The sequence below is a fragment of the Symphalangus syndactylus genome, chromosome 14 (assembly GCF_028878055.3).
Source record: "Symphalangus syndactylus isolate Jambi chromosome 14, NHGRI_mSymSyn1-v2.1_pri, whole genome shotgun sequence".
Lineage (NCBI taxonomy): Eukaryota > Metazoa > Chordata > Mammalia > Primates > Hylobatidae > Symphalangus > Symphalangus syndactylus.
The window spans coordinates 45,867,133-45,889,412 of NC_072436.2; the positions used below are offsets into that span (position 1 = coordinate 45,867,133).

General features: G+C 47.0%; 1 protein-coding gene across 6 annotated transcripts in view; it reads right to left on the reverse strand.

Annotated features, from left to right (window-relative positions):
* Positions 1 to 22,280, reverse strand: part of NCK2 (NCK adaptor protein 2) — a 151,107-nt gene that overhangs the window by 12,365 nt on the left and 116,462 nt on the right. For 5 of the 6 annotated variants that reach the window (XM_063616675.1, XM_055240667.2, XM_055240665.2 and 2 more), the window contains one exon: positions 1,238 to 1,959. The exons of the other annotated variant lie outside the window; for it this stretch is intronic. In XM_063616675.1, coding sequence (XP_063472745.1) covers positions 1,238 to 1,959 — 722 coding nt within the window. The remainder of the gene's footprint in view (positions 1 to 1,237; positions 1,960 to 22,280) is intronic. 6 annotated transcript variants of the gene reach the window in all.

The window sequence follows — 22,280 nt, forward strand, 5'->3', positions numbered from 1 at the left end:
CGATCTAAAGGAAGTGGTGCACAGAGCTCTCGTCATGTGAGAACAATTCAATGTGATGTCTTGCCAAGAATGATAAACTCTGGTGACTTGATAAGAAAATCTCAGAGTTCAGATTTCACATGAAGTTAGCTTTCAGGCTGGCATTCCCGTCCAAGCACATCTAAGGCTCCGCAAAATTGATGACACCATAAAGGAGTCCAGTTTCCACCACCACGATGCTCCGTCCTCAAAGAGGAGCAGATCCCAGTTGCCTCTCTCTGGAGGGCTTTGAATGCCTCTCTGATCAGTCAACAGGACCCTTGAATGAGCACTTATTCATTGTGCCAGTAATCTTTTCAGAGGACAGCAGTGGCAGCAGGTAGTACATACTTACTAGTCTTATAGTGTGCATTTAAAAATGAAATTGAAGCCCACTAGAACCAATACAATTCAAATACACCAAACTCTATCTCCTAAATGCTTGTTTTGGAAGTCTCTCGATTGTAGGTGTATTCGGAAAGACATTTACAAAACTGGTCGAGTATTTGCTTCACACACGAAAAGCCTGCCTTCTGGGATGCAGGCTCCACCTCATGCCCGAAACTCACCGCCCCCAGCCTGCCCACCTCTGGAACTGGGTCTGCTGCCCCAGTCGAGTGGCCTCATATCTCCGACTCACTGCACACAAACAAAACTCATCTCTCCCAAGAACCCCTGTTTTCAATTCATCTCGTAAGTGCTTTAAAAGCTTTTGAGAAATGAACTCAGTGGCGCTGCCTGCCGTGGCAATGACCTTGGGATTACATGGTTTACAAAGAGAAAGCAAGCAAACAACAAAAGGCGGTGTCAGAAACCAGCCACCAGTCTTGCAAAGATTGCTTTCTCTGGGACACAGACCGAGTAGAAACAAAGTAAATCACTCGGGCCTTCTACGTACACATAATGGCAACCAGGAAAGAAAATGATGTTTGAGCCTGTAAAATACAAGAGGGGGAATCTTGGGAGAGAAGCAGAACCACCTTTGTGGGCTAAAAACATTTTTTTAGTTAATCTCCCACCTCCAGAAATGGACACCCACTATCCCCAAAACAGATGCAAGGAAATCACGGAGTGGCAAACGTTCTACTAAATGGCATTCATCTGCGTCTCCCGCTCTTTCTAGTGTACTCGCACAATGTGAAAACGGCGTGGCAAACAGACCCACCGCGCAAGGCGCATTTACTGCCTGCAGCCAGAGCTGCGGGCGCAGCGCACTTACCGAGGACTCGCTGTCCCTAATGAGGAAGTCGCCCTCCACGCCCCGCTCGTTGAGGGCGCACTCGGCCTGGTGCCGCGTCACGTTCCCGTAGTACCACTCTCTGCCCGCGAAGCGCCCGCTGGACGAGGGCCCGGTGTAGCTTATCTGTGGGGCGTGCGCAGGGTGCAGGGCAGGCCCGTCACTGAGGACCACCACGTAGTTTTTGGGGACGAGGCCCACCTGGCCCCGGGCATTTTTGCATTTCCACCACTCGGGATCGTTCTCGGGCTTCTCGATCACCTCCATGGTCTCCCCCTTCTCGAAGTTGAGCTCCTCCTCGGTGACTGAGCTGAAGGGGTACAGCGTCTGGACCACATGCAGCACGCGGGAGCCCTGGCCATTGCTCAGCGAGGCGCCCTTGCGCAGGCTCAGGAAGCTTGGGGACTCCGCAGCCGCCTCGTCCACCTCCTCCAAGACGTAGTTGGAGGGGAACCAGCCGATCTGCCCGTTGTAGCTGCCCCGCCACCAACCGTCGCTGCACTTCTCCATGACAGTGACGCGCGACCCCTTCACCAGGGACAACTCATCCTCCCTCTCGGCCACATAGGCGAACTTGACGAAGGCCGGGATGTTGAGGTCGTAGATGCGGTCGGCGCCGCTGCCATTGGCGGGGTACTCGGCGTCCGTGCTGGGCGTGGGGGACGCGTCCCGCGCGCTGGTCTTCCTGCGCGTCTTGCCGAGGCCTGTGGAAACATAGCAAGGCTCAGTGGAGCGGGGCACTTGGGCACCACCCCACTCCCTAGCCTACCGGGATGTCTACGCAGTTTCTCTGGCGGTTAAATACAAGGGGACACATGGACAGTGCTTACAAACTGTAACTACCATGAGAAAAATAAGGTTGCTGGCAGCTGCCTCCTGTAGTTGTGAAGTTACTTAAAGTTGAGAATTAAATTGATCTATTTTATCCATAAAAACATGTCACAGGACCAGCACAGTGGCTCACGCCTGGAATCCCAGGCTTTGAGAGGCCCAGGCGGGAGGATTGCTTGAGGCCAGGAGTCTGAGACCAGCCTAGGCAACATAGCGAGACCCTGTGTCTGCAAAAAATTAAAAAAAAAAAAAAAAAAAAATTAGCCACCTGTGGTGCACATCTGTGGCCCCAGCTACTGCAGAGGCTGAGGTGGGAGGATGGCTTGAGCCAGAGTTGAGACTGCAGTGATCCATGATCGCTCCACTGCACTCCAGCCTGTGCAACACAGTGAGGCCATCTCTAAAACCAAAAAATGCGGGAGTACCAGTGACACAAAAGATAACGAGAAGAGTAGGTGGTTTCCTTCTGAAATAACCATTTTTAGAGCAGCCCTGCGCCTCTCAGAAAAATAAAGTATAAATGCAGAGAAAATATCTTTTTCATTCCTAGAATGGGTGGGAAGCCAGACTAAATGAATTCAAAGACCCATTAGAACTCTAAGACCATCCAGCCTTAGGGAGCGCAGCCTGTATAACCTGCCCTGCCCCCAGCTGCCTTGCCGCTGCCGCCTCTATTCCTGGGACACTCACTGCTGCCACCCTCACCCCTGGGCAGCATAACAGCCCTACTGGACAAAGCCCATCATCTTCACCTTTCTTCTCTTCTTACAATCCTTCTCTTCTTTCAAAACAGCAGACTAATTTCCCACAAGATTGTGATGAGTGCATTAGGAAAACTTAGCTGATACCTTCAATCGAAGGCAAAATTTTTCATACTGTGATTCAAAGCCCACTAGTGGATCATAAAAAATCACTTTAATGGGTTGCAACCAGCCTATAGGTATGTGCTGAACTTAAGGGAATAAAGTAGAACATTTCAGTGCATCAAACACAATTACAGTAAGTACTGTTTCTTCAGTCACAGATGTGAGTATTGAATCAGATTGAGAAACATTTCTTCCTGTGCATGAGGAAAAATGCTAGAAAAGCCCTAAGGTAAAAATGTTTTAACTGTGTTAAAACGCACGGAATTCCGGAACATTCTAGGAGAGGAAAGCATGTCAGCCCCGGAGCTGGGGACACACCCCACACAAGCAGACTGGCTTTCCTCAGCTGTCCTGAGAGATGAGTGCTCCTACCACAGCTCTGCTTCAACCTCTACCTTAATCAGTGTGGAGGTTTAGTCATTTGTAGACTCCTCAAAATGACTTCCCCCAAGCACTTCCATGGGTAGCTTGTACCCCTTTCTCCTTTTCTTCCTTAAACTAGAGTAAAGGGCGATCAGTCTTAACAATTACTTGTGCTTCTATGGCCTTGCTGAGTGGGCAGGAGGTCAAGAGGGTAAAAAGGCTGATTGTCCTCAGTGGTGGAGAGCTGGGCTGCTGCCCCCCTCCCACTGCCACTGCCCTGGGACATGCACCCACGCAGCGCCAGGAGGCGTGTGAGGCCACGTACGTTTCAGAGCAAATACACTGATTCATTTATGCTAATGGCCTCTGCCATTTCTCTTTGTACCACATTTTATGCACGTGCATGGGAAACACAAGAGTAAGCCAGAATATTAGAACAGGTGAAACGCTTAGATTTCTACTTTGTGTTAACTTATATAAAAACACAAACCTCTAAATCTGAGAACTCATCCTTTCATAGGATTTCAAATGCAGGATGGTTCAACTACACAATGAGAGCACCATGATACAACCACAGCTCCACAATCCAGAAGGCAGGCCATCCATGAAAGCAAACTTTTTTGTCCAGAAGGCAGTGGTGCCCAAAGCTCAACCAGGAAGGCCTTATGGCCTTATCAAAACAGCTAGCAAGCCAGGGCCGACAGGGCTACGCTGAGGCCAACTTTTATTGGCAACAATGATGCCAAGAAATAACATTGAAGAATAAACTTTTAATAGACCTTTGCAAACATGTAAATTACAAAAGCTACTTGAGAAAAAACGCCTGTGGAAGAGCAGGTTTCGGAATATTCATCAGGCCACAAAGATAAAGGTGACAAGATCAGCAGAAAAGACATTAGATAGTGGCCATCACAGTATGTTATAAAGACACTTTATAACTGATGTATGAATATTCTACTTTAGTGACTTCTTTCAAAACAAGATATAGTAATTTAATTAATACAGCCACTGACTTCCTGAGACATACCAGGCACCAACCTAGACTTTGGTGAGGGGTGAAATGAGCAGACAGGCATGCTTTCTGCCTGCACAGAGCTTATACTTCTCCATCAAGACTGGAACATTGTACATAGCAAGCATGCAGCGGAAATTTTACCTGTTTTGCTCGAATGTGATCTAAATAGTCTTTGGCGCAACTCAGAGGGTCAGTGCAGACTGAGAGAGAGCTGCATGCTCTTGGTCAAATTACTTATTAAATGTCTCTCTGTGTACTGGTTTTCTTACCCCCCAAATGTGAACATATTAGTCTGCTCAGGCTACCATGATAAGTACCATAGACTGGGTGGCTGAAACAACAGACATTTATTTCCTCACAGTTCTGGAGGCTGGAAGTCCAAATCAAGGTGTGGGCAGGGTTGGTTCCTTGCAAGGCCTCTCTCCTGGACTTGCAGATGCTGTCTTCTTCCTGTGTGTCTTCACATGGTCTTCCCTCTGAGTGTGTCTGTGTTCCAGTCTCCTTTTCTTATAAGAACGCCAGGTAGACTGGATGAGGGCCCAACCCAGTGACTTCATTTTAACTTAATCACCTCTGTAAAGGCTCTATCTCCAAACACAGTCCCATTCTGAGGTCCTGCAGATTGGGACTTCTTAATGAATTTCAGGAAGATGCAATCTGGCCCATGACAGGCACCAGCGTTCAGGTGATGCTATAAAGCACAGGAAGTGCTCTGTGGATAACAATGATTACTCTTATTAACTAAGCTGTGGCTTTCTTGTTGCTCTGAACGATACCTTACCAAAAGAGGGCCAGAGTCCTCTTTAAAAACACTTGGCCATGATCCTACCAGTGTCGCATGGCCACCAAAATAGAAAGCCTGCCTGCCAGACTCTGGCACCTGGGAAGCAAACGCTCTTCCATGGGAGCAATGTTGTATGTAGCTGCTGGTGTATGTAGCTGCAGTGAAATTCAAGAGGCTCTCGGGATGGAGAGGGACCTGACTTTACTGACACCTAAACCCTCACAACAGTCCTGTGACAAAGTGGGCAACTTCTTAATTTGTGGAAATTAGGAAACTGAGGCTACAAGAGGTCAAGGAATTGGCCCAACATACCCAGCCAGTGATGTGGCACAGACTGTACACCTAGTAAATCCCCATTCAATCCATAATAGTCAAGAAGCATAGTTCTGATAGCAGCTGGTGTCCAGCATGGTTTTTATGGAAAGCATTATCATCTGTAATATGATTTCTATAGGAAATGAAACTAGGACTCTGAATTGGGGTGCCAAGAATCTACTCCACTCCTTCCCTGCCCGCTTGCATGCCCAAGCAGACAGAAACCTTTTATCTTTCTCTACAGAATGAAGAGGTCCCTGTGTCTCCAGATGGAAGAGGGGCTGAGGTTCAGATAATGAAGATTTTGAATAAGAAATGTAATACCAGTGACAGGCCAGGGCCCCAGAACAGCAGTTAATAGGTCTCGGCAGGCTGGAGGGGTACTGTGTGGGAAAGACGTCAATGGGACCAAGTTGCTGGGTTGCTGAGAAAGCAGGTCCCTTTTCTTCTCTGCACCCTGATCCTGCCCAATGGCCAGAGCCAGGGTCATCTAGAACAGAAGGGATGGGAGACCCTGAATGCTGGCATATGAAGATTTAATGTGCTCAGCCCTCCTGATTGCTAAGGATACCAGAGCAAAAAAAGCTGTGGCCAGGGGGAAGGAGGGGAAGGGTGCCTGGGCAAGGTGTCTCAGTGGTAGGAGGAGGAGTGGGAAGAGAAAAATGCACCAAGAGTGCAGGTGGCCTTTCTATGTGAGGATAATTAAGTAAACTGCAACCCTAGAGTCAGGAGAGCCTTTACATGGGGGCAGGCTTAGGGGACTCAGCGATCCCTCGTCCTCCTCTTGCCTGGACTTCACCTGGAGCTGTGACCCAGCCAGGTGGCAGCCGGGACATCTCAAAGGGAAGGTTTCTGCTGCAGAACAAACAAGGATTTGTGTGTGTCTGGGAGACGGGAGCGCTGCAGCTGTGCGTCCTGACCGAGGGCAAGTCCCTGAGTGGTCCAGGCTCTAAGCGACTGCCTCTCTCTAATTCGAAGGCAAACTCATTACCTTGTAGGTAAAGAGGCGGCACCCAGATCCCAGTTTCCTTTCATTCCCTGTATGTAGTTTTTCTACACATCTCCGCTTCATCGCCTCATCTTTCATTAAAGTAAAACCACCTACTGCTTCCAGTTGTAACAGAAGCACAATTTGAACTCCAATGTGTGTTTATTTTAACAGGGTAACATGATTCTTTTCTCATAGAATTTTACATATTTTCTCAACAAGACAGACAAATCCTCATACCCACTTCTCAGACTCGGGCTGTCTTTAGCTACCATAATGAAACCATAGCCAACCAGAACATGGCAGACTGGAAGTCCCCATCATCCAGGGCCCCGGCTCACCAGTCTTTCTATGTCGCATTTTGGAAGAGCACATTCGCCAGCATGTCCCTGGAGCCTGCTCACCTTGGGGTCAACAGTGAACTCCAAAGCAGGCTGCAGGCCAGGTAGATCCTTCAGGGAGACGTGAGGTAGGTGGGTCCTCAACCATGCAGAACACCCAGACAGTTCCAATGCTTCCCATCCTGCCCTTACCAAGGCATGGTGTGCGGTCATGTGTTTTAGCAAGACTTGGGACAAGAGATGAAATGATGTGTTTTTCTTTCAATTATCAAGTTAATCATAAAATCCTACTGCACAGAATTTACCTGGTTTTGAGCATTTTGGTTGGAGGTGTCACAGCAGCATGCTTTGGATAAATCATATTGCGATGATCATATCTAGAATGTGACCGTTACAAAACCCTTCCAATGGCTGGCATGCTGTATATTAGATGAAGCAGCATTTTCTCGCAAAGTAATGACTTTATCTACAGCTTGTTCAATAATGTATAAACTGCTATATCTTAGAATGAAAAAGAATGAAAAAATGAAAGTAACTGTAAAAAAAAAGCAAGATGCTGTTTCATGAGACATGCTCAGCAGTGAGCAGGATTTTAACTCTTACATTGAAGAGCATCTCAAGCTCTTTAAATCTATCATCATAAAATTATGGTGTTTAAGTTCTAGAAGAAACCATAGAGATCTGATGGTATCTTAATTGGCTCAGGCACCTATAACAAAATACAGTAAACCAATTGACTTATAAAGTAAAATTACAGACATTTCTCACAGTTCTGGAGGCTGGAAGCCCCATGTCAAGGCCCCAGGAGATTCGGTGTCTGGTGAGGGCCCATTTCCTAGCTCACAGATGGTGCCTCCTTGCTGTGTCCTCACATGGCAGAAGCAGTGAGGGTGCTCTCTGAGGTCTCTTTTATAAGGGCACGAATCCCATTCATGAGGGCATCACTCTCATGACATAATCACCTCCCAATACCATCACATTAAGGGTTAGGATTTCAATATATGAATGGGGGGAACACGATCTGAGGCAGCTTGGCCAGTTCTCAGGCTGCTGCTGTGGGAAATGAGTCCTGGGATTCCATGTGTGTGCGGCCCAGGGGACTGGGCGGGGCAGAAGACCCCATACCGCCAGCACCTCCAGCAGCTGCCATGTTCTGTTTGCTCTGCACAGGCGCTTGACAGTGTGCTCCACAGATAAGACATGTGACAGAGGCTTGGAGAGGCTGAGCATTTGCCTGAGGCCTCCCAGGCCAGACAGCAGCCAGGTTGGAGGGCAAGGACACAGAGCTCCTGAGCACAGAGCTGCCCAAGATGGACAGCAAGGAGTGTGAACAAGCTCCTTAACCAAGCCACCTCACAGATGCCACATTAAAGACCAGCCACCAACTGTACCATGACTTTATCTGCATTTCATAATAATAAAATAACATGTGTACTGTAGGTAATAATATTTGTTACTCGGTGAGCAGACAGATAGTATAATTTTAAGTGGCAAATAGCTGACTTGGATTTAAAGGTAAACTATATTTTCTGCTTTGGTGGTGATTTTGTAGCATCAAGCTATTGCATCTCTGATCATAAGTTTATTTTTATTGATAATAAGCACATTTTAACTTTCCTGAATAAAATTACAGACATTAAAGATTGGGTTCTAATCAAAGCCTGAATATGTCATACATTATTAATGTCAGTAAATTTAAAGTCAAAATCTTTTATATCCCTTTTCAGATGAAGAGATGTTATAACAGATGACTTTAAAACATGCTCTGGCTGTCATCTTCCAGCTGGAGTTCTGGAGATTTAAGATAAAGCATCAAACAAACTTGGTACTTCAGAAACATATTCAAGCCAATTCGTTTAGACAGGGGGTACTCAAGTTTTGGGAGCTGTATGGCAAAATCATTTAATTTTTGCTACTGATCAGATGTGTAACACAAACCAAATTTAATCAGAAAACTTCCTTTTATTGAAAATGCTATTTTTGCTAAGAATCGAGATTATTGATCCGTGGGGGTTTCCCCCACTAGAGTCAGAACCTATTATTAAAGTCAGCTAAATATTACAAAAAGCTTTTATTAAATACTATGGAGATCTGATAAGATCTGATTATGGTATAAAGTGACCAAAGTACATTTCCATATAAGAGTTAGAATATAACTAATGTTTAGCTCAGCTTCTATGAGTTTTTGTGTTGCTGTATATTCATTTAATTTGCATCTACTTTTTTAGTTACGCTGCTAAGATTAGCTTCCACTATTCAGAGTATGAAGGGCACAAATTTATCATCATAATATTTCAATAGGTAAAGGGAAAACATTCAAATTTACTCAACTTAAGGATTTTTTGAAAAGGCGGCCACATGAGATTAATGTAGTGGTTCTGTTGTCTTAAATCTGTTCAGAACCCTTCGTCCCTTCTCTTAGTCAAACAAAATTCCTCTCTGTGAAGGGCCCCATCTCACCCCAAGCCTTCCCCTGCCTTTTCTGGCCATGGGGGAAGGCCCATGACTCATATCTGTGTGGTCAGGGCACTCCCGGGACCCTTGCTACAGTCATGGGGGAAATACCGTCCCTAGGAGGACACGGCCAGGGCTGCAGCAGCATCTGCCCACGCTGCACAGGGTTCATGAAAGGAGTGAAGGGCAGAGGTGAGCAGGGAGAGGTTCAGAGAGACAGGCCCCATCCAAGAGTTTCACCCCTGGATCCAACCGTACTTCCCAATCATCTGAGCCAACTTTTCGTTTTCTTTTCTTCCCCTTCAGTTACTCTTGACTTTCAGTCTCTTAAGAGCCCTAAAAAAATAAAACCACCCTTCCCCCAGCCTCACTGCTCCTCTCCCAAACCATCCCCTTAAACAAGCCAAACTGTTGATTCCCATCTAAAAACATGGTATATATAGGTGAGCTGAAAAGAACACAGTGACCAAGGGGTTTGGGTGTGGGAGTGAGGGTGGTGGTGGCGGTGGTTCAGCAGACATAATTCATAGCTGGGTGGCATGCATGTTTCCTAAGCCTGGAGAATCTGGGCTTAAAATATTTACTGCAGGAGTAATAATGAGAAACCAGTGATGCTGGGAGGCCACATCCATTAGGCCTCACAGACCAACATGATGTAACCTCGATTTTCTGGGGGCTCTCAGAGTTGACTTAGGGTGGGCCCACATGAATTCACTGGGGCCAGTATCTTAGGCACAGTGGTCAGAGAAAGCCCTGAGAGTGGCTCATGAGAGTGGGACAGACTTTTGGGTACAAATCGATTTCAGACAGGGTCAAATTTAAGTCGGAAGAGACTCACGCACAAATGCCATCAGCTGGCTGCTTCAGCTGACACCCATTCCTTTTGTCATACGGAGGCTCAGACATGACACTGACTGCTGGCCGAGGATCATGGAACTGGGGGTGTGGGATATGGAAGGACAGTGACCTTTCCTGGCAGCCAGGTGAGGGCACCAGATGCCGCTGGTCTGGCCCCACCCAGGGTCACAGCACACCTGCCAAGACAGGCAGAGGACAGGTGCTGCTAATGTCCCCTTCCAGGAAGGGCATCAGAATGTACTCACTGCTCAACAGAGGTGTACTCGGATGAAGGAGAAAGGGGACTCAGTTACTTTTTCAGAGATTTCTCCGATCATTTCTGACTCCTCCCTAGCAACAAATGGCATTTAAGGTGCAAAAACTTTCAGCGAACTCTAACAGATCACGATGCTCTCCAATCCTTCCTGAAACGCTGTCCCTTGGCTCTGCCATGAATTCACACTAGAATACCTACAAATGCCACCTCCGGCTGTACCTCTTTCTTCATTTCTTCAGAGTTCTCAAGAAGGGTTCTTTTGTTCATTTGTTGTTTAATGCTCAGCCGGAGGGGAAGTGTGAAGAACCTACCCTGCCTCCTAAACCTCACAGACTAGTGCAATGGTCACTTACACAAACCCAAGTTGCAGATGATGACCAACGGTGACAATCGCAATAAACAGGAGGAGGTCAGGGAGGACCTCCCTGAGCATGTCTCTTTCGGTCCTGCAGGACATGGAGGCGCTCAGGTGAGGACAGGAAGTACATGTGGCAAGGAAGACAGGCTACACCACGGCTGTGAGCAGAAGGACTCAGAGCCATTCAGAGATGCGAAGGAGGTGTTAGGGCGACACTGTGGAGAGCAAGGGCACAGGGCAGGCCTGGTGGCGGGAAGGGGGGCAGTAGCGGGGGACAGTGTGCAAGCAGCAGCAGGCACCGTCAGCTGATCCCGTAGCTGCAGAGAGGGATCTGGGCAGGGCAGGAGCATAGAGCTCTCCAGCTGAGGCTGGCAGAAACGTGTCGAGCAAAGCAAAAATACTCAATTGACCTTTCTCTTCTGAGTGTCCTGCTGGCAGAAAATAATCTCACCATTAAGAATTGGGTATGTTTAAGGAAGAAGAAATTCTAAATTCCTGACCACCACGGAGAAAAAGCAGTAAATGTACTCTTGACAGCTTCCCCAGTCTTCCATGTCCCTTTTGGGCACCAACTTCCCTTGCACGAAATCCCAGCCCATCTCCAAAACTGTCCCTTCAGGTTCCTGTTGTTGTCAGGTGTCACGTAGTTTCCTCCCTGCTCCCTGAGGTCCTAACTGACTTTAGGAAGTTGACCCAGGAAACTTTTTACCTCTAATAGTTTAGCTTTAGAAAACAAAAACCAGGCCGGGCACAGTGGCTGATGCCTGTAATCCCAGCACTTTTGGAGGCCAAGGCGGGCAGATCACTTGAGGTCAGGAGTTCAGGTCCAGCCTGGCCAAAATGGTGAAACCCTGTCTCTACTAAAAATACAAAAAAATTAGTTGGGTGTGGTGGCGCATGCCTATGATCCCAGCCACTGGGGAGGCTGAGGCAGGAGAATCGCTTGAACCTTGGAGTCGGAGGTTGCAGTGAGCCGAGATCGTGCCATCGTACTCCAGCCTGGGCAACAGAGAGAGACTCTGTCTCAAAAAAAAAAAAAAAAAAAAGAAAGAAAGAAAGAAAGAAAGAAAGAAAGAAAGAAAGAAAACAAAAACCATTACCTTTTTCAAAAGCTTAGCAAATCCCCATCTCCCTGAGCAGACTGCAGGCAACACAGCCCATGGGGAAACACCACTGGCCTTCCCTCCACAGTAAAATGAGGGTTGATCCGAAAGCTCGCGGAGCACCTTGATCAGTAACCAGCACTAGAATAACATGGTGCAGCGACTGACAGCGCCTTGCCTGTCTAAAGGCCTGTCTCCCACAGGCCATGGGAGCGCTCACTGGTGCTCATCTCACCATCCTCCTCATCTCTCTGTATTTATCTCCCTGGGAAGGACAAACAAAGTCACCATCGTGGCCTCAGATCCGGGCATGGAGCAGCCATTCAATATACATCGCTAATTAATAAACCCTACTTGCTGTCTCATCACCACAATTTCACATGCACTCATCAGACCCTCCAGGCCTGTGTCTGCAGCGACAGGCACCTACACTGCCAGGAGTGTGAGCGAAAGTATGAGGCCAGGATCGCAATGAGCAGACCTCCCGAGCACACACCACACTGACCCTTCTCTGCAGCTATTTATTCCTCCTTCCCTTCCACAAAGACCCTACTATTTGCTGGGCACTCACATACCCATACGTCAGTGATGCCGCTCCTAGGGTGGAAAGCACTGCTGTCACTGGCTGTGTCTGATGGCTCCGTGGTACACTATTTCCTGACCCACCCCGAATTTCCCCAGACTGGAATAACTCTAGGATATTTACTTTTATTATTTTCTTTCTTTTTTTTTGAGACAGGGTCTCACTGTGTCACCCAGGATGGAGTGAGGTGGTGCGATCTTGGCTGCAACCTCCGCCTCTCGGGTTCAAGTGATTCTTGTGCCTCAGTCTCCCAAGTAGCTGAGATTACAGGTATGTGCCACCACCCTGGCTAATTTTTATATTTTTAGTAAAGACAGGGTTTCACCATGTTGGTCAGGCTGGTCTCGAGCTCCTGACCTCAAGTGATCTGCCCACCTCGGCCTCCCACAGTGCTGGGATTACAGGCGTGAGCCACTGCGCCTGGTCTGACTTTTTTTATTTCTAGGCATGCATACCCCATAATGAAACACTCTATTGTCTGCCATTCAAAATCCCCAAGTTCAGGAAGGGACTGCCACACGATGGCAGGGAGGAAGGAGCCTCATGCAACAGAAGGGAGTTGCCATCCCTGAGGGAAACCCCAAGCAGCCACCCTGGCTGGGTTGGGGTTAGGGCTGCTGGCGCCCCTGCCTCCTCAGCCTCCAGCCCGCTGCTCTCTGAAAGGGAAGGCAGGAGGAGCACCTGTAGGGCCCCTGCTTGGCCCTGTGGCACTGCAGTCTCACTGATGGACTTCAGCCCATACAGGTGGGGCCGAGTGTCTTCCACCATCTCTATGCGCAGGTAGTCCCTTTGCCAGTGGGTGGGAACACCAGGAACCAGTTCCAAAAGGGAGGTGTTGGGGCAAAGGGCCCACTCTCCCAACCACCACACGGGTCCTTGTGTCCACGGCTCTGAACCTGACTTTCCACTCCAGCCATAAGAAAGCCCATTCCTTTGTGAGCAGGCAGGCAAACAAAATGATGGAATATTTAAACCTGAAAAAAAAAAAGGACTAAAAGTATGGAATTTTCTCACAAATGTGAAAGTCAAATGGGAACACAGATGCCAATGAAGAGAATTAAAAATTTTTTTCATTATAATTTTTAATTAAAAATACATATTTAGTACCTCTCAACACATATACCGGATCCATGAGCCCAAGCGTTTTTGAATATGCAAAAGAGTGTACAAGACACGGCAAGGATGAGACAAGGCATTCTGGAGCACTGCTTAAAGTGTCAATCCACTGGCAAACGTTCAGCACGCCTGCCGTTCTCCAGGACCACACCTGCTCAGGAAAATGAAATGCGACGAATACACAAAAAGAGACAGCACATTCACGGGGCAATACGCAGGTAGCACGTGGTTGGCAAAGACACAGCCGAACCGTACTTGTGCCAGCTTCTCAGAATACTCTGGAGCCCAGCCTCTCCGCCTCCTTGTGCTTGGCTTTGGCACTTTCTGTAACATCTCTCTGCATCTACATGTCTTCATCTGTAACACAAGGAAACCCCTGGTACCCGTGGGGCTGTTATGAGGGACCAGTAACTGGGGACAGCACTTAGAGGGGTGTCTGACATGCAGCAGGAGCCCAGGTGATGGCTGCCATTGTGTTGTCATCCTCATACCAGTTCACCGTTATGGCTGCGGACACAGGCAGGATCCCGTGTGGCACTTTCTCGACAAGGTGTGCACGCATCTCTATCCTCCCTAAAAAGCTCCTGAGGGGTGAGTCTCAGCTCACTTCTGCTCTCAGGGTCAGGAGCAGCTCAGATGTGAGGGCACTTATGAACAAGCTAGGGGGAGCACTGTGGGTCTATGAGGGGGGTAAGAGAGGAGCCCTGTTTCCCAGGTAAGGGTGGGCAGCAGGGCTGGATCGTACGCTGCTTTGGACGAACAAGGGTTACTGAGACGTAACTGCTCTGGAGCGCCTAGGTGCGGTCCACCTGTTCTGTGCTTTGGAGAAGGGCCTTGATGGAACTGGGCTCCAGCCTCCAAACCTGGGCTGCGAGGGGTCCACTCCTGGCCTTGCTGTGAGGCAGACCCACAGCCCTGGCCAAGTCGCTCGGCTGGCCTGGGCCTCAACTGCTTCATTTTTGTAGAAAAGAGCTGGGCCAGGCTATTGACTTTCCAGAATTCTACAGATAGTGCAAACTATTAACTTCACTTTTTAAACATAACTGTGTATACTAGGCTTTGAAGAAGAAAAAAGAAAACCCACAGAAGAACCACAAGGGGATCAAGTGGTCCTTTTGGACACCACACAGCCAACCTTTGTCATTGCTGAATGAAGTTTCTTAGCATACCCGGTTAAACATTACAGATTTAGTCAACTTCAATTTGCAGCATTAGAACAAACTGCATGTTTACCACTAATTCATCTCTACTTTACAAACACCCACTTGTAAATTTCACAAATCAGACAATCAACAACTATGTTCCTTAAAAAAACAAAAACACAAAACCAAGCAAGATTTCCCATAAACAGCTGCCTCAGCACGGCCTGCTTCCAGGAAGAAACACAGGCCATTCCAGCCTTTAACTTACGAACAGTTGCCCTCTGGGTGGCTCTCACAGCTGTGGGGGTCACTGAGGAAAACCTGAGTGCATGCACAAAATCTGTGAATTCCCAAATGGAAGGGGAAGTTGTAAAGAAAAACCCACATCAGCCTGGAGGAGCTGCTCATAGGGACAGACTTCTGGGCAAAAACTGACATGAGTCAATGCAGGCTAATGTGGAGAAACACACCCAACTCCACCCATACTTGCCAAGGTCCATCGGTTACACCGAGGCAGCACGTGGGCCATGCAGGAGCCCTACAGATGCCCACCTGCTTGCAGGCAGGCAGCTTCACACATCAAGCCAGTAAACGAGCGCTCTCTCAGTAGCCTCATACCTGCTTCCAGGAAACAGACACTAAAATGGAATAGAGCAAAGGAACATTTTGGACATATGGATAGCACCTAAAAAAGAGAGCACACCGTATGGGTAAATGCAGACAGAAACATGCTAGGAAGATTGTTCTCCAATTCCCTGACATATTTGGTTCACGTTTCTTTATTCGTAAACTTAAGACTCCCGCTTGAGTAACTCAAGTAATTAGTTAGGAAGGGGTGATCTTTAGGAAGCTGAAGCAGGGTGAGATCATTTTAATAAGAAGCAACCAAGATGCCAGTTCCTGGGAAATGCTCTGCCTAATGTTTGCCTTTCACCAGGACATGACCGGCTCTCACCCAACCAAGTGCACACAGCAATGTGAATTCCACACACCCCACTGTGAACTCCACACCTGATTCTCCTTAGTATTCCAAGGGTATGGACCCCATCCTCACTTCCTAGGGTCTCTCCTGCCTTGTCCCCCATTAGAAATCTTTTTAGACAAATCGTGTCTATTTTCTCTCGAAGTATCCTCCCACTAATCTGTTGTGATTTGTTTTACATTTTTGGTTCTAAATACTTGGAAGCTAAACATACACAAAAACAAACCCACATTTATTTTGGGGTGTCTGGCACCACAACTACTGCCGAAGATTCCATGTTATGTGGGCCCTTCCTATTATGAACAATCTTGTAAGACAGAATTTTAATGAATTCTAAATTCTGATACATTATATTTAATTCATGTTCATACAATGGTAAATTATACAACAGACACATGAAAAGTAAACGTAAAGTGTTAAATGCATCTCTGAGAACCCACAGAGTCCGTCTTAGCGTGATAAAGAGACGATAAACAATTTGTTGGAGAAGCAGAACATTTAAAATATAATTAAGATAGCTTAACTTTTTTCCCCTTATGTTACGTACAAACATTTCAAGGGGAACAGTTTGGCTTTGTACTGATTTGAAAGGAAAAAGTGGTTCCTTGGAGAGTGGCTTAGTTTAGAAAGCATGTCTGAATGGTATGTAGGATGATTAACAGGAATTTTCTCATTCCTGAAGAACATTCAACTCAGAAAAACAAACTACTTCTAAGACAAATGCACCATAAAGAATCAGCTTCTCCTTTTACATGACTCACAGAATATATAAGCCACACTAAGCATACCAACCACTCAACACCCAGGAAGCATATATACCAAAAATTACTGGGTACATCTCATTTCCAGCCTGTGTCAGGACCAAGTACCCTGTAGGAAAAGCCTGATGTTCTCTACACCAGGGGTCCCCAACCCTCCAGGCCGCAGACCAATACCTCTGTGGCCTGTTAGGAACGGGCTGCACGGCAGGAGGTGAGCAGTGGGCTGGCGAGCATTACCACCAGAGCTCTGCCTCCTGTCAGGCGGTGCAGCATTAGATTCTCACAGGAGTGCAAACCCCATTGTGAACTATGCCTGTGAGGGATCTAGGCTATGAGCTCCTTTTGAGCATCTATCTAATGCTGATGATCTGAGGTGGAAGAGTTTCATCCTGAAACCATCCCCCCCACTTCCTGCCACCATCTGTGGAAAAATTGTCTTCCACAAAACCAGTTCCTGGTGCCAAAAAGGTTGGGGACCGCTGTTACAGATGAACTGCACTGTGACAGCTAGTACTGACAACAGCAAGAAGTCATCTGTGTAACAGGATCTTGATTATATACTTATATTAACACTGGGAAAAGAGACATAATGTTAACCGTGATTACTTGTGAGTGATAAGATCACGGAGCATTTGCTTTTCTCTTTTATGCTTTTCTATAGTTTCCAAATTTTAAAAATAATATCCTGGTTGGGCGCGGTGGCTCATGCCTATAATCCCAGAACTTTGGGAGGCCAAGGTGGGTGGATCACCTGAGGTCAGGAGTTCGAGACCAGCCTGGCCAACATGGAGAAACCTTGTCTCTACTAAAAATACAAAAATCAACCGGGTGTGGCGGCGCATGCCTGTAATCCCAGCTACTCAGGAAGCTGAGGCAGAGAATTGCTTGAACCTGGTAGGTGGAGGTTGCGGTGAACTGAGATATTGCCATTGCACTTCAGCCTGGGCAACAAGAATGAAACTCTGTCTCAAAAAAAAAAAGTAATAATAATAATAATAATATCCCTGTCTTTAAGAGTGAAGACAACTGATTAATAGTTTTATAAAACTCAGGCATTTCAGAGATTACGATTCTGAGGAATATCTGTTTGCAGAAAACTATGCCATACAAAGAAACTGATGACAAAGATGGCTGAAGATGACTCATGTGGCAGCGGCACATGTGTGCTGACAAAACTGCTCCCAGATTAAACTCAATTATGGAAAAGGAGTATACTCCTATGACACTCAGCTTCTCAGTTATTTTGATTAATGGCTCTTGCTCACCTCAACATTAAGGAACCAGGAAAAGTTACAAAGACGTGAATCCCTCGGGGCCAGGGAGAACTGGGGAGCTGTTCCCTTAGCATTTTGGGGGCTAGTGCAAGGGCAGCAAATAACCTCAACAGTCGTGTGGGTGGGAGTCACCAGTATTGATGCCTAGCAGGAACTGCATCTCCCTCCCACACCAATCAGCACCCCCAGTTCCTGAGACTGAACAGCAATCACAAGAGGTGGAGTCAGGCCACACTGGGCTCAAGTGTCAGTCCTGGCATGTACTGTGTATTCTTGGGCACCTCACTTAACTTCTGAGTATCAGTTTTTTCACATGCAAAATGAGGCTAGTATGATTTCCCTAGTAGGCTTACTGTGAAGATGAAACAAAAACATATTTAGGCACCTAGCAGGTACCTAGCACACTTTAGGCACTCGAGGAGAAATAATTATCACGACCCATTCGCTGGGAAAATACATGAGATTAGTTTGGGGGACTTGGTTTAGGCTTTTCTGCTGCATGAGCTTTCTGTTTGGCTTCAGGGTGGGAGCCACATACTCCTCAGCAGGGAGGGCAGGGAGCACTAATACTGGCTGGGGGGGGCCTGCGGCCCTGACACCAGCTACAACGAGGCCTCCTGCTGGGGAGGGCTCTGGTGACCGCTTTTTAGTGTGAAGGTACTCGTGTTATTTGTATGGCATTATTCCAGTGTTATTCTTTCTAGTATTATTTGAATGGTGTTAACTGCATCTAAAGTCATCCATTTGCAGGGAACCGTGTGTGTGTGTGTGTGTGTGTGTCTGTGTGTGTCTGTGTGTGTGTGTACATGCACATGCGAGCTAGAGGTTACAGATCTTTCCCATGGGTTCGGAGGGCCAAACTCGTGTGTGAAAGGGACAAAGAAGAATCCAAAAGAGAGAAGGCCATGTCCAGTCCTTAACATGAAAGAGATTGAATGCCTAGCTGAGGTACCTAATCAGCTGCCGCAGAAGTGACAGCTCTCCAAGGTAGGCCCTGGATTACAGTATCTTTACACATCTGAAAACGAAAATTCACTGACATAAAGAAGTATGTCATAAGTATAACTGTGTATCTCCCAAGCCTGAGATTCACACCTGCAGCCTCTGCATCCTATTGACGTCCCACCCTAACCTCAGACTCCACTAGGCACCTTAGCTCAGTCTCCTCTTACTTCCCCCACTCTCTGGGTCACTCTGTTGGTCCTTCAGGCTGGAAACTCTTGAGTCATTCTAACACTTCTCTGAGGTGTTCCCCATCCAGTCAACAGAGTCCTAGGGGTTTTCCTTCAAAATCTTCCTCTTCTCTTTTGTCCTCCATCCCCACAGCTGAGCTCAGGGCTTGGGATGTCACCCTGGGTTGCTCTCAGGCCTCGCCCCCCACCTCCCACCGCCAGGCTCAGGCCCTTCCAGTCGTGTCCTGAAGACAAGGATCAGGACCCCTGCCGGACACCCGAGCACTCATCTCCCCCTTAAGCCCCGTGGAAACCTCCGAGGGTTCTTTTTTCACACCCAGGGCCTTTACGGTGTGGCATGCCTCACCCCAGAGGCTGCCCCAGCCCTCTTGCTCACCCCAGTCCGGCTGGCTCGCCGATGGCCTTCCCATACCTATGGGTTTCCATCTACACATCCTCTCCATCCCTCTCCATCCCTCAAGTGAGACCCCACCTCCCCTCGCCAAGTCTCAATCCAGCTCAGAGTATTCTTCATATGAATGACTTCCGTTCTCAAAAACTTTATGAGACAAGCAGTCACGTATCCCGTTATACAGACGACGCAACTGAGGCTCAGAAGATTCAAGGGCTTGTTCAAAGTCACTCAACGATTAAGAGTAGTAGGTGGCAAAGCCTGGATTTGAATGCAGGTGATCGAAGACTCCAGAATCCTCCCTCCTGCCCAAGAAGCTACATGCTCTCCGAAAGCACAGGTGCCCGAGCTGCATAACTCAGCCCTGGTTTCCCATGGGACAGGAAGGGACAGTGCTATTGTTTGAATGAGGACTGTCCATCTTGTGCCAGTATTATTTTCCCAATTATATTACAAATACAAGCTTCAGAAAGTCAGGGACTAAGCCTTATCCTTCCTTCACATCCCGACCAGATGAAATAACATCTGACCAGGCTCCCCCTTCTGATCGGAACATACCCTATTACACTGTTGGGGTTGCTGCATCATGTCTGCATCCCTATTTCAAAGCCTTTGGTTACTGTTCTCAAAGGTCACTCACAGCAGAGAATGCAGTGGCTCAGACGGGATTTCCAAGGGATAGAGAAAGGGACAACTGAAGCTTAGACTCGGCTTCCAAGAGAACCAGGCAGCTGCATTTGTTACCCACATTTCATTTCAGAGATGAACAGCTCCGCCCTTGTTGAGACCTGTGAAAATATTTATAATCACGATGACAGACCCACAATCCTATAATGCCGAAATGAGAATTTCCAATTTCCCAGCAATCACAGAGGCTGTGAGCCTAGGAGCTCAAAACAGCCTGGGGTGACCTAGCAAGAAGCAGAGATGGTTTTCACTTGCATGCTGGGGATATGGAGAGAAGCTTGATGAATAACTAGAGAAAGTTCTGAATCAGGTACTGTTAGAACCATTCTGTGAAGCATCAGCTGGGCACGTTGACATCTGGTGTTATTCTCATGTTCTAAGTCCAACTGCAGCAAATACTCGATGATACTTTCTGGCCTCTTAAAGTCTTATGCCGAACTTAGGGCACTGCCCAGGCACAGCAGGGGAGCCCAAGTCTCCGGACTACCAGCTACCTTTACGGCCTAGGGTAGTCTCTAAACCACTGCTGATATGTCTACTTGTTTTAGTGCACAGGAAAATTACAAAAGCGGCGCAAAAAACATTATTTTCCTCAAGCCATTTGAGACTAAGCTGCCAAGACGATGTTCCATTACCCGAATACTTTATGTGTATTTCCACAAATAAGGGCATTTATCAAAACCAGTTAATTTATATCAATACAAGATTATCATCTAACCCTTGAACCCCTTCAAGGCTTGATAGTTAGTCCTGAGGTTTCTCATTTCTAAAACAAAGAAGTTGGTATAATTCTGACTCTGGGACAGAGTCCCCCCAAATGTACAAAGCAGCCTACCACTAAATCCAGATAGTCAATTTGGTATAGGAAAAATATTCAGATTAGATCTGAAGTCCCCTCTGGGTCTTGTACATGTGACTGCTGTGTTCTCAGGCTTAATTTTTTCATCTGTGATTAGTAACACTACTGAGGCTGGCCTGGGGTGCTATTATATATTTTCATATGAACTGGACATTTTCATAAATTTATGTACCATGTAACTAAAAGCATCTTGCTTGACTACTCTGCTGACCTGGGTCTTTTGATCTAAGTAAAATCAGCATGCTTAGCATGAAGCACAGGCTCAAGACCGACCCCGTTCCCACTAGTCTGAAGCCTTCTAATTCTTCCTAGACATAATTCCAGAGTCTTCACTACTGATATAAAAAAATGCATGTAAGTGTAAGCCGCTTGGTAAATTGCAAAATGCTGTATAAATTGCAAGCTGTTGCTGCTCTCATTACATGTATTTATGCAGGCTAACCCTAACTAAAGGGCCTTTAGTTACCCGGGGCAGAGCTGCCTTCTCTGGTTCCAGTTTATAGCCCGATACCCTGATCCCTGCCTGCTACTTCTTATAGCCATTATGCAGGTGGAAGAAAGGGAAGGGGGGAACGGGCAGGAGGGAGGGAGGGAGGGAGGGAGGAAAGAATTCCAGGCTAGTCTGATCTTAAGATAAATCGCTGAGCATGATTCTTGTGCTAAGACTTGGTGTGCTTTAAAATGAGAGAAACTGGCCAGGTGCGGTGGCTCATGCCTGTAATTCCAGGACTTTGGGAGGCCGAGGGAGGTGGATTGATTATTTGAGGTCAGGAGTTCGAGACCAGCCTGGCCAACATGGTAAAACCCAATCTGTACTAAAAATACAAAAATTAGCCGGGTGTGGTGATACACACCTGTAGTCCCAGCTACTCGGGAACCTGAAGCAGGAGAATCGCTTGAACCTGGGTGGTGGAGGCTGTAGTCAGCCAAGGTTATGCCACTGCACTCCAGCCTAGGTGACAGAGCGAGACTCCGTCTCAAAAAAAAAAAAAAAAAAAAAAAAAAGAGAGAGAGAGAAAACCCTCAATGGCACCAACAGCCACTATCACTTTCAGCAGGTAGCTATACCAGAAATAAAGCGACTTGGCTCCTGCATCCAGCACACAGCACCTAATGTGGGCATGCTTCCCCATAGAGAGGTGGTCAGAACCTGGTGCACGAGCCAGACTTCCTTTCACAAGACATGTGACATCTGTATACAGTGTCTTTAAAGACCGTGCGTGATCTTAATGCTTTAAAAATGTTGTAAGGGCATCTATTGTTAAAACCAGGCAGACATTTATTTTTTACATAATGAGGAATTTGTTAGTCCACTTAAAATCTAAAATCAGACTCCATAAAGGTGTAAAAAGTAACGGAAGAATGCAATTCAAATTGCTCTCTTCTCCCTAGCAAATGCATATCTATACTTTACTTTCACAAGAACTCAATTTAGAAAATGGTTGATAGTTTTCCATAAACACTGTTACCTTCACTGCTGCCTGGAGGGTTTCCACACCAGGTTT